Raw genomic sequence first — 12,826 nt, 5'->3', positions numbered from 1 at the left:
TCCCCCAATGCCCCCTTTCCTGCCCCATAACCCTCCCTTCTCACCACTCTCTGTTGTGTCTTCCAGCTTCCCCAGCACCTCCCTCTCGGCTCCCTCAGTCCACAGCTCTTTGTCCCTCATTGTCCCTCTGTGAGCATAAATACTGCATGTTTCCCAGGTCTCTGTCCAGCATCTCAGCCCCTGCACTGGCCACTGGGTCCCCAGGACATCCTGGCTGCAGCCTCCCTCTCTCCCCCGTAGGAGAGCTTGTTGGCTCAGTTTCTTACACCTGAAATGCCATGGCCACCGCCTTTCCCCACGCACTGCACCCCTGAATCTGAAGCTGCCTCAATACCATACGTCCTAGGAAGCTTTTTCATCTCCTTCTACCCCCACCCCTTCCTGCTCCATCAAGGTCATGAGCCACGGCTCAAAGCTAGATCTTGTGGCTCCCGGTCCAGGGCTTTTCCCAAAACGTGGCTGCAGGGAACAGAGGGAGGAACTTGACCTTGGCCTTCACACGGGTGAGGGTTCTAATCCCAAGGCCACCAGCCGCTCCCTAGCATGGTAGCTGCCCGAGTTGTCAGTCTCCATCTGTGAAATGGGATCATCCTCAGCTGTAGACACATACAGTGTGCACCGAGGCCCCATCTCTGGTGTCCACCACGCAGAGTTGAGTGCATCATGTCACAGCGCACGACAACTAACAGCCCACAGAGGAGGGGCGGGTAGGTGCGGGTTCTGCTTGGGCTCCCCAGCCTGCCTCTGGCCTTGCTTTGCGGGGGACTCGTGTAGCCCTGATGCCATCCTGGGGGGAGGCCCTTCCGTGTGTCCGTGACTCTCCCAGTGACTGCTGCCTACAATGCCAGAGCCACAGCCACCAGAGTTTGTCCCTAAGTCTTGCTGAGCTGGGGCAGGGCTCAGCCCCTTGGTGCTTTTCCACCTCCTGTCACATCCAGGCCTTGAAACTAGGCCAGCAGAGCACCTAGGCCTGGCGGAGACCCTCCCTCAAGGCTGCAGGCTTGAGCTGCCCCTCACCCACCCATGGAAGACCCCATCACAGATGATATGGAGCCCCTCAGAGTCCAGTGGTCTCAACCCAGCAGAGACTCTGCCAGGGGCCCTCTGCCAGGTGCCTGCAGGTGTGGGTGGAACAGTAGCTGGGAGGACTCCATTCTGTGTGCCTAGGGATCACCCTCCCATCCCCTCCCTCAGAGAGGTTTCGAGTCTCCTGTTCATGGGTCCCTGCCCACAGCCCGACCGCTGCCTCCCTCTGAGCCCTGCTGCCTTTTGTCCCAAGGAACTGGACTCCTCTCTCCCTGCAGAGTGTCCCCCTGAGCCCCCACCCCGGGTAGCTGTTATTTGGAATGCATGGATGACACCTCTATGACAGGTCACGATGCTTGGTGGTTCACACCCAGTGCCAGCTTCTTACTAATGCCCACCCTGGGCCCCTGCCACCCGTGTGGGAGACCCAGATGGAGTTCCTGTCTCCTGGATTTGGCCTGGCCCAGTCCTGGCTGTCGTTGGCCATTTCGGGAGAGAACCAGCAGATGGGAGCTCCCTGCCACTCCCCACTTCTCTCTCCCCCATCCCCCCCTTCTCTCTCTCTGTCTCTCTTCTGGCCCCCGCCCATTCTCTCCACCTTTCAAATTAAATAAATCAATAATTTAGACTGGGACCCACTCCCCCTTACCCAGACTCCTTGGCACCAGTCTCTGAGGCCACTTCCCGCCCCCTCCAGCTACAGAAAAGCCACTTCCCCCGCAGCAGCCACCCCAGGTCCAGGCAGGCCTCCCAGCAGCCACTCCTGGGACCAGACCACATCCCAACTTCCCCCGATCCACCTGCCCCACCAGCACCTAAATGTTTCCTGTCTGCTTCCGTCCTCACAGCCGCTTCTCCAGGCTCACGGGGATTCTCCCAGGGTTATGCACCCCGGGGTTCGGTATTCAGAGGCTCTGTTTCTTCCTCCCGTGTGCCGTCCTGGCTAGTATTTTGGGCATGTGTGCCTGGGCGATCATAGCACTTAGGGTCCATGCTGGCTTGTGGCTGCTCACTTAGACTTCTAGGGGCACGCTGCAGGGGGAGGGCTCTTGCTGAGAGCTGGCCAGGCAGGAGCTGCCCCCATTCTCTGCATGAGTGGCATGCTCTCTGCAGGAGGCAGAGAGAGGAGGCTTCTGTTTTCCTGACCCTTATGGCATTTGGGTCTGCCTAAAAAGCCCATGAGAGTATTTCAGGCATGGAAAGCCAAGACACTGGCAAAAAAAAAAAAAATGACCTAAATGAAAGATCTCTGTGAGTGTGATCCCAGCGGAAAGAACGGGCCATCAAAGAAGGAGGTACCTTTCTCTGAAGGGAGGAGAGAACTTCCACTATGGCCTAGTATTTTGGGCATGTGTGCCTGGGCGATCATAGCACTTAGGGTCCATGCTGGCTTGTGGCTGCTCACTTAGACTTCCAGGGGCACGCTGCAGGAGGAGGGCTCTTGCTGAGAGCTGGCCAGGCAGGAGCTGCCCCCGCTCTCTGCATGAGTGAGTGGCGTGCTGGTGGAACAGAAGGGTGTGCCAGCATGGCAGGAGGCAGAGAGAGGAGGCTTCTGTTTTCCTGACTGTAGCATCTGGCCTGGACAGCAGCCAGACTCCTCCCTGCTCCCTATGATCTAAGCCCAGACATCTGCTAAAAACATGAAACTTCTCCTTCCTCTTAGCAAGGAGGTCTTCCTAGCAGCCAAGAGGGAGGGGATGGGAAAAGAGATGCAGGGGGTCAGGGAGGGAGCTACCCACACCACCTCACCGGCATGTTGGGAAGTCTGGCTTAGCGCCTCAGCCAGCATAGAGGCCAGGGCTGCACACACCTTGGGACATGTGGGACAAGCTAAGCTTCCCCCCACTCTGCCATGGGTTGTGCAGTGACACAGACCTTACAGGTGCGGCTGCCAGGCCCACTCTTGTCTTGGAGGCACAAGACAGCCGGGTCCCAGGGCACTGCACACAGCACCTCCTGGCCACCAGGTCAGCCACTCATGCTCCTGATACAGTGGGACTCACGTGGCCTCATTATTCTTGGCATTGCTGCGCGGCTGTGAGCTGCAGCTGTCCCAGAGAAGGTGTGACCATGCGACCTCACATGTCTCTTCACCATCTTGTTGGCCCCGCTGAGAACCAGGAGAAGTGGCTGTGGTGGAAAGATCTAGCAGGGAAACCCAACTCTGCCTCTCAGTAGCTGGAGTGGGACTTACTGGGCCTCTGTGTCCTTATGCATGAAACAGGTTGTAACCCCATCACCACCACCTCTCACAGTGGCTATGAAGAGAGGCCTCCCCTATGTGGGGGCAGGGTTGACCCCATTGGGACTGAGGCAGTGAGGACTCCCACTGAGCAGGGCTCAGCAGGTGCAGCCATGTGCCTGGGCATCTCCCCTCCTCCAGCCTGGCCCCCTTCAGACTGCCCCCAGTTCACCAGGCACCTGGGCCCCATGCAGACTGCCCCCCGGTTCACCAGACTCCAGTGGAGTGAAGGCAGACCCCAAACTTGTCCATCTCTGCCACCTGGGGGCTCAGCACAGGGCCTGACTAAGGGCAGGCCTTTGACAAATGTCTTAGATAAATAAGCTAAAAGGTTCATTTAGAATCTTGGCTAAGACATAGACTCAACATAGGTGTCCAATAACGGATGAACAGGTAAAGAAAATGTCACACACACACACACACACGGAGATACACACACACACACACACACATGGAGAGATACACATACACACACATGGAGATACTTCAGAATGTGGAAAATGAGAGTAAAGGAGAAGTTGGATTTGATGCACAAAATTGAAATTCATGCATAATTTTTTAATAATACACAGTGTTCATGAGCTTCTTGAAGATTCTCTCATATTATAAAATGGAGTACTATTCAGCCTTGAAAAAGAATGGTGCAGCTGTTTAGTCTAGGGATTAAAATACCAGTTAAGATGCCTGTGTCCCACATAGGAATACCTGGGTTCAATACCCTGTCCCTGCTCCCAGTTCCAGCATCTTGCTATTGCAGACCCTGGGAAGCTGAGCTGCAGGGTTGAGTGAGGGGGTAGGGGTGGGGTCCCTGCCACCCACAAGGAGACATGGATTGAGTTCCCACATCCTGGCTCCTGTCTTGGTCCAGCCCTACCTGTAATGGGCATTTGAGGAGAGAACTTGTGGATTGGATCTCTGATTCTCTCTCTCTCTCTCTCTCTCTCTCTCTCTCTCTCTCTCTCCTCCCCCACCCCCATCTCTCTGCTTCTCAAACAAATAAATATGTTTTAAACACAATTCTACCATTTGTTGCAACATGGTTAAGTTCAGTGAAATATACCAGACATAGAAAGACACATACTGCAGCTGCTTACTCAGAGGTGAGAACTAAAAAAAAAGAAAAGTTGACTTCATAGAAGTAAGTTGACAATAGAAGAATTTTCACCAGATCTTGGGTTGGGTCGTGGAGTGGAGAGTACAGAAGGAATGAGTAACAGGAACCAAGACACAGCCAGACAGGGAGAATGGCTTGTAGCATTCAACAGTGTTGTAAGTAACTATTGTCCATGACAAATGACTGTCGATTTCAGAACACCTACAGAGAGGGTTTGTGTTTTTGTTTTTGTTTTTGTTTTGTTTTGTTTTGTTTTGTTTTGTTTTGTTTTGTTTTTGAGAAGCAGAAAGAGAACTCCATTCCATCTGCTAGTTCACTCCCAAATGTCTGCATTGGCCAGGGAGCCAAAGCCAGGAGCCAGGAATTCAATCCAGGTCTCTCACTTGGGTGGAAGGAACCCAAATACTTGAGCTGTCTTCACTTGTAGCCTCCTGGGGTCTGCAGTAGCAGGGAACTAGAACCAGGAGCCAGAGCAGGGAGTCAAACTACATACTCTGATGAAGAACCGGGACATCTAAATCGTGAGAATAAAAGCCCACTCAGAAGAGAGAAATTTTTAAACTCATTTATTTATTCATTTGAAAGAGTGACAGGAGAAAAGCATACCCACTGAACTGTACAAATAGACAGCTGCAAAATGCATTCGGGAGCTGGCTGGGGCTGGGGATCTTGTTTGGGTGGAGAAGAGATTAAGAAGGGAAAGTCAGTGTAGCAGGGTTTGTGGGTGGCTCTGCCTCAGCCTCCACGCCTCAAGGGAGCATCTCTCATTCCCTGCCTTTCCGGAACAGAAGGAACGGGTGAGCCAGCTCCTTGCACCTGCTGTATGGGTAAGGTCCTTTCATGGAGCATGGTTACTACCCTGCCATTGACATAGCCTTAACTCCCTCCGACCACAGCAAGGCTGACCACCTGCCTGCTCTGCTCCTCAGGTGGACTCATATGACGTGACTGTGGACGAGGAACTCGGCGAGATCCACCTGGTTAGGATCGAGAAGCGCAAGTACTGGCTCCATGACGACTGGTACCTGAAGTACATCACGCTCAAGACGCCCCACGGGGACTACATCGAGTTCCCCTGCTACCGCTGGATCACAGGCGAGGGCGAGATCGTCCTCAGGGATGGACGTGGTGAGCAGCTCTGCCCCGCAAGGCTGCCCGGGAACCATCCCTGGGTGTCGCACCTGCTCGGTGCCTCCATACACCTGCACCTGCAGAAGGTGTGCTCGTCCTAGGGCACCTGGAGCTCAAAGTAGGAGTGGCTGCAGGGTTGCCGGCCAGGTCCCCTCTATGTGACAGTTCTGCTGGAAGGAGCATCGTGCCCTGTTTTTCTGGAAGCCCTGTGAGGCCAGGCAGGGCTCAGGCAGGCACCCCATAGAGGAAGGAAGAGGTGGGTCAGGATTGCCAGGAATACCAGCTCCAAGGGGCAGGGGGTGGGGTGGCGCAGCCACAGCAGGCCTGGGGTCCACCATGACCAGTTCTGAAACCTGAAATCTCACTTTCTACTGAAAGAGAGAAGAATCTAGAATCTGTACTCCCAGAGTATGACACCCCTTTGTCCACAAGGCAGGCTCCGATCCGGCACCTCCCCAGGAAGTCATCAAAGTCTTGACTCAGCAGAAATGGCTTCAAGTCATAAGCACTTGATTTGCTCCCAGAATAAGGAGAGAGAGGAAAACCCTTCAAATGCCACATAGCCACTGTTATAATAAGATAGAGAACAGGGGCTTCTCCCAGGGCCGGCCTTACTGCTTCCTCCCTGACCAAGATTTCCAGATTTACTTACTTAGTATTTGTATGGCAGAGTGCATGCGAGAGAGAGATCTTCCATACACTGGGTCTGGGGAGTAGGTAGGATGAGAATGATCCCTAGTCTCATTTTTTAAAAGATTCTATTCACTTATTTGAGAGGTAGAGTGACAGACAAAGAGAGAGACAGACAGACAGGTCTTCCATCCTCTGGTTCACTCCACAAATGGCCTCAGTGGCCAAAGCTGAGCCAATCCAAAGCCAGGAACCAGGAGCTTCTTCCGGGTCTCCCACATGGATGCAGGGGCCCAGGCACTTGGGCCATCTTCTACTGCTTTCCCAGACCATGGCAAAGAGCTGGATTGGAAGTGGAGCAGCCGAGACTCTAACTGGTGCCCATATGAGATGTTGGCACTGCAGGCAGAGGCTTAACCTACTATGTCACAGTACCAGCACCCCATCCCCATTTTTGTAGCTAGGAAAACTGAGACATGGAAGACAAAGCCCTATGTTACCTAGTCTTGACTACCAGACTGTGTCTTACTGCTTCTGATGTGAAACGCCGCCAAGAGACACAATTCCAGGATCCTGTCTGGACTGGGTGATAACAGCCAGGTGGATGCTTGTCCCCAGCTTCACAGCAAGAAAACATGTCACAAAATCAGCTGTTCCAGGAAGCTGTCAGAATGGGAGGGTTCTGGGCTGGGTGATGCCCCTTCTCCAGTAGCTACAGAACACGGGCTCCCAGTACCCTCCCACCCAGCCCACCCGCATGCAGTCCCAGTTGCACACTGGACACATTGGACTACACCATTCTAAGATCCCTTTAACATTTTTTGTTTATTTATTATTCATTTATTTCCAAGGGGGAGAGAGACAGAGAGAGAGAGAAAGACCTTCCATCTGCTGGTTCACTTCCCAAATGCCTGCGACAGCCAGGGCAGGGCCAGGCTGAAGTTAGTACCCTGGCATGTAATCTGGACCACCTACAGGGGTGCAGGGACCCGAGCACTTCAGCCATCAACTGCTGCCTCCCATGCTGTGCCTTAACAGGAAGCCTGACTGGGGAGTGGACTTGGGCCTCCAATCCAGGCACTCTGATTTGAGATGTGGACTCTCCGGCGACCTCTCAGTCACTGTGCCAGACGTCCACTCCGCTAAGATCCCCCTTTCCTAAGCCCTCCTTGCATCATCCTGACCTCAGTGTTCCAACCTGTGTTTGGCTGGGAAGAGCTCCAGGGTCTGTGACCACATTGGCTGGAGCTGGGCTGATCTGAAGCCAGGGGCCAGGAGCTTCTTCTGGGTCTCCCACATGGGTGCAGGAACCCAAGAACTTGGGCCATCTGCTGCTGCTTTCCCAGGCTATAGCAGAGAGCTGGATGGGAAGTAGAGCAGCTGGGCCATAAACCGGCACCCATATGGAATGCTGGCACTGCAGGTGGTGGCTTTACCTGCTATGTCACAGTGCCGGCTGCAAACTGTCTGAAAGATGTGATGCTGCACTTGAGTCTCTGTCCACCCACATGGAGACCTGGATGGAGTTACTGGCTCCCAACTTCAGCTTGGCCCAGGCCTAGCTGGTACAGGCATTTGGGGAGTAAACCAGCAGGAGGAAGATCATATTCTATCTTGCAAATAAAGAAGAAAAAACCCACCTAGCTCTGCACCACAAAGAACTGGAGAAACTCAGGCCAGAGCATAGGATGGCTTTACCGTAAATAATGGTATAAGAGTAGCCATGATTCAACCTCTTGCATGTCGAAGGCCCTGACAGCTCAGCGACCCTGCTCTGGGCCTCCCACCTCCACCTCTGAAATAAGAACTGTGAGTTTGACAGCCCTGGGCACAGGAGGCCTTTGAAGCCCATGTGTGGAGGGAGGATGGGAAAACTCAGACCTTCTGAGGTGAGGAGCAAGGTGATGATAGACTTTGTCCCTGTGCACTGAGCATTTATAAGGGTGCCTCCCCTTACCCCCACACTGCATTCCTCACTAAATCCCTTCTAGAGTGGGGGGGGGGTCGCACATTTGCCTCAGTGGTTAAGAAGCTGCTTGGGGACCAGCGCCGCGGCTCAATAGGCTAATCCTCCACCTAGCGGCGCCGGCACACCAGGTTCTAGTCCCGGTCGGGGCGCCGGATTCTTTCCCGGTTGCCCCTCTTCCAGGCCAGCTCTCTGCTGTGGCCCAGGAGTGCAGTGGAGGATGGCCTGGGTAAGCCACCGGAGGAAAGCTGAATGGTGGCACTCGGCGTCATTCTGCCTTCGGCGTCTCTCATTCTCATCCTACCTTCACAGCTAAGCTGGCCCGAGACGACCAGATCCACATCCTGAAGCAGCACCGACGGAAAGAACTGGAATCCCGGCAGAAGCAGTACCGGTGAGTTCTCCCATGAGACCAGGAGGCGTGGGGTCGTGGCTTCTTCTGTGGCAGGAGCAGGTGTGAAGTGAGCTCTGAGCACGGCTTGTGGCCCATTCGTGCTGTCAGGTCACCGAGGCGCCAAGTCCCCACGCTTCAGCTTTCCCCGGGTCATGCAGACATGGTGGAGAGGGGAGGGAAATCTCGGTACTGGCCACAGTGCATGTGGAGGGAGGGGCGCCGAGAGCCGAAGGGCAGCTCACTGTTCTCGCACCCGCCATTCTACTGTGACAGCAACATGTGCGCTACAACAGAATCAGCAATGAAAAGCACGGTAAGCGTTTCTACAAAAAGCATCAACGAAATCCAACACCTCTTCATGATCACACACACACACACTCAGAAAATAGGAATTGACACAGGGCATCTGCAAAACTCACACATAGCAGCTGAAGGGTCTGACCAGGTCAGTCAGGAAAAGAAAAAGAAAGGCCCTCACATTATAGTACAATATGGAAAACTCTCACCATTCATAAGTGACACAATCTTGGATATAGAAAATCCTAAGGAATACACACACACACATACATACACACACACTGTCAGGACCAATAAACCAGCAAGATTGCAGATAAAAGGTCAGTACACAAACATCACTTGTTTTCTTATACTCTAGTGACCAACAATCTGAAAAATAAAATAAAAATGTACAGTACATCAAAGGGGATAAAAGTATTTATGAGAAGGTTGAACGAAAGGAGTCCCAGATGGTGCAGTTCCAACACTGTTGAAGGTAAGCTGCAGGAATGTTTGTGGATCACTGTACTTGACCTTGTTGAGATGGCAATATTCCTCAAAGTCGTCTACACAGCCAGCACAGTCCCTGTGAAAATACCAGCTGGCTTTTTGGCAGAAATGAACTGGTAGTTCTGAAAACTCAAATGAAAATTCAAATAATCAAAAAAAAAAAACTTGAAAATAAAAAGAAAGAGCAAAATTGGAAGACACACACACATATCCAAAGTACCAAGACTTGGTATTCAAGACTGTATGGTATTGCTATCAGGATTAGTAAAATTGGACAACCAATTTTATATAGTGTATATATACATCATCATTTCTTTGTCCAATCTTCAGTTGATGGGTATCTGGATTGATTCCGTATCTTAGCTATTGTGAATTGAGCTGCAGCACATATGGGGCTAGAGATAACTCTTTCATATGCTGATTTCATTTCCCTTGGGTAAATTCCCAGGAGTGGGATGGCTGGGTCAAATGGTAGGTCTGTATTCAGCTTTCCAAGGTATCTCCACTGTCTCCCACCGTGGCTGTACCAGTTTACTTTCCCACCAGCAGTGGTTTAGGGTACCTTTTTCTCCACATCCTTACCAGTGTTTGTTGTTTGTTGATTTCTGTATGCAAGTCATTCTAACTGGGGTGAGATGAAACCTCATTGTGGTTTTGATTTGCATTTGCCTGACGGCTAGTGATCCTGAGCATTTTTTCATGTGTCTGTTGGCCATTTGGATTTTCTCTTTTGAAAAATACCCGTTCAAATCCTTTACCCATTTCTTAATTGGTTTGTTTTGTTGTTGAGTTTCCTGAGCTCTTTTTAGAGTCTGGATATTAATCCTTTATAAGAGTTTGCAAATATTTTCTCCCATATTTTTTGAAATATAAACAAAATTTAAGAAGTAAAATTAAAAGTATATCTTTTAGAACTTTTACTTGTAGACGGTTAAGTTACTGATTTTGCGGTGTGTCAATTGTCTCAGTAAAGCTTTTTAGAAAACAGTCATGATGACACATGTAGAGTGCTCCTCTGGGAATGGCTGGCTGACGGCTAACTCCAGCCTCTAACCCTTTGTGGTAGGTCCTTGTGGAATAGGTTGTTTGCCACTTGTGGCAAAGCTCCTGCAGCCTTGTGGACCTGGGTGAAGACAAAGCACCCATAAGAACAATTTGCGCTCAGCCACTAACACGTTAGAATGATTAGAGCAGGGGCCAGCTAGTGTGGTGCAGCGGGTGAAGCAGCGACAGGTGACGCCAGCATCCCATATGAGCAGTGGTTCAAGTCCCGGCCGCTGCACTTCTGGTCCTGGCTCCCTGCGAATGCACCTGGGAAAGCAGCAGAGGATGGCCCAAGTGCTTAGGCCCCCACACCCATGTGGGAGACCTGGATGGAGTTCCTGGCTTCCAGCGTTGGCTTGACTCAGTTCCAACTGTTGCAGCCATTCAGGAAGTGAATCCAAGGAGGGAAGGTCTCTTTCTCTAGCTCACATGCTCGCTCTCGTGTTCTCTCGGTAACTCTGCCTTTCAAATAAATCAACCTTTAAAAAAAGAAAAGAATGACTTAGTGGGAACCTGAGTAGACGCGCTGTCTACTCCCCCACCAGGATACAAACCAGCCTGCTTCTTCAAATGCTACTTGGCATCATCACACCCAGAGAACCTTGGAGCGCACAGAGAGTTTTCTGCTGAGGTTGTGGGCCCCTTCCTTAGCTCTAGTGGTCACTTTTTTCTTCCTCCTTCCACTCATCTGTCCTGCCCAGATGCCCTTACCACCCCCCCGCTTCCGTTCAGGAAACACTGAACTCTGGCTGCCCGATACTGGAGTTCCTCTTTCTTGTGAGTTCTCAAGCTTTAAGACCAGAATCTGGAGGTAAAGCAACAATCCATAATAGTCACCAACTCGTTAGAAAGTCAGGGCGTCCAGCCTGCAGCACTCAGAGAAGGCGGCCCAGGTCAGGGCCCCACAGCCCATGTGCTTACCCCAGCAGTGCACCTGTCACGGCACCTGTCACTCACACGCACGCACACGTGCTGACTACACCTGCACACAGAGTGTGTGACAGTGACACACGGTAGAGTCTGGTGGTTTTAATCTCCATTGTTGAATCATCCTGTGACGGCTTTATCCACTCCTCATTGTGTGGGTCGTGAAGAGTGCGCCGTTGTATGCAGAAAGCACCCTGCTCACCCTGTCCTGCTGAGGGGCGTGGAGCTGGGATGCAGCCATGATGAGCATCCCTGGACGTCTCAGTGCTCCCTTGGACACTCTTGGGCTGTCTTCCGCCTGCCCCTTCTTCCACTGCTTTTCCCAGTCACATCAGCAGGAAGCTGGATGGGAAGTGGAGCAGCCAGGACTCGAACCGGCTCTGTTAAGGGATGCTGACACCACAGGAGGCAGCTTTACCCTCTACGTCACAGCATCACTAACCCCCTTACGCTCCTCCCCATGCATCTTTTTTTTTATATAGCAAACTTTTTAAAGATTTATTTTATTTAATTGAACAACGGAGTTACAAAGAGAGAGGTAGGAACAGAGAGAGAGGTCTTCCATCTGCTGGTTAACTACCCAGATGGTTGCAACAGCCGGAACTGCGCCGATCTGAAGCCAGGAACCAAGAGCTTCTTCTGGGTCTCCCACATGGGTACAAGGGCCCAAGGACTTTGTCCATCTTCTACTTCTTTCCAAGGCCATAGCAGAGAGCTCAATCAGAAGTTGAGCAGCCAGGACTAGAACTGGTGCCCATATGAGATGTCAGCGCTTCAGGCCAGGGCTTTGACCTGCTGTGCCACAGCACTGGCCCCTCACCATGAATCTTGAGACCTTTTCACTCTGGCTAATCTAAAGCGTGTGAAAATGTTCTGCTTTCCTGTCGCTTTGTGTGCAGATATCTAACATCTCAACCATTGCCTTGCTGACGTCACCTGGCTTCTTTCCCATTTGCACAGGGCTGTTTGCTTGGGGGATGACACAGGGCTACAACAGGCAACCTTGTACAAACATCTTTTTTTGAGTTAGCAGTGCTTTTTTAAGATGCATTTATTTGAAAATCAGAATGACAACAACAGAGGGAAAGACAGAGAAAATGTCAGCATCTGGGAGAACTGGGCTGTGTTCCTGACTCCCAGGGTTGGATTTACCCAGCTCTAGTCATAGCAGGCATTTAGGGAGTGAGGCGGGAGCGCTCTCTCTCTCGCGCGCGCGCTCTCCCTCTCTCTCTCTCTGCTTCTGAAACAAATTTATTTTTCTTAATGTTTAAAAACTCTTGCACAAAATTTGTATAGTGTTTTGAGTCCCACCAGCTGCATACAAGAAAATACTTTTACCCAAACTTTTGGCAATACCTGATGATATTTTGATATTTTTTTACAGGTATGAAAATCTAAAAAAAAAAACAAACCCTAAGTAAAACCCTGTTGTTTTTGTTTTTGATTTTTATTTGAGAGAGAGAGATCCAATTCACTGGTTCACTCTCCAAAGACTCACAACAGCCAGGAGCCAGGAACTCCATCCAGGTCTCCACAAAGGTGGCAGGAATCCCGCTCTCTGAGCCA

The 12,826-nt window shown here is 51.4% G+C and overlaps 1 protein-coding gene and 1 long non-coding RNA gene across 18 annotated transcripts in view; both read left to right on the top strand.

The window, feature by feature from the left end:
* LOC103351327 (uncharacterized) overlaps positions 1-12,826 on the top strand; it is a 555,796-nt gene that overhangs the window by 203,739 nt on the left and 339,231 nt on the right. The gene's annotated exons all lie outside the window — the stretch shown is intronic.
* ALOX5 (arachidonate 5-lipoxygenase) overlaps positions 1-12,826 on the top strand; it is a 38,690-nt gene that overhangs the window by 3,275 nt on the left and 22,589 nt on the right. For both annotated transcript variants that reach the window (XM_002718327.5, XM_070058123.1), the window contains exons 2-3: positions 5,312-5,510; positions 8,422-8,503. In XM_002718327.5, the coding sequence (XP_002718373.3) occupies positions 5,312-5,510; positions 8,422-8,503 (281 nt within the window). The remainder of the gene's footprint in view (positions 1-5,311; positions 5,511-8,421; positions 8,504-12,826) is intronic.

The sequence above is a fragment of the Oryctolagus cuniculus genome, chromosome 15 (genome assembly GCF_964237555.1).
Source record: "Oryctolagus cuniculus chromosome 15, mOryCun1.1, whole genome shotgun sequence".
Taxonomy (NCBI): Eukaryota; Metazoa; Chordata; class Mammalia; order Lagomorpha; family Leporidae; genus Oryctolagus; species Oryctolagus cuniculus.
The sequence above is the reverse complement of the archived record's forward strand: the minus strand, read 5'-3'. Positions and strand labels throughout refer to the sequence as shown.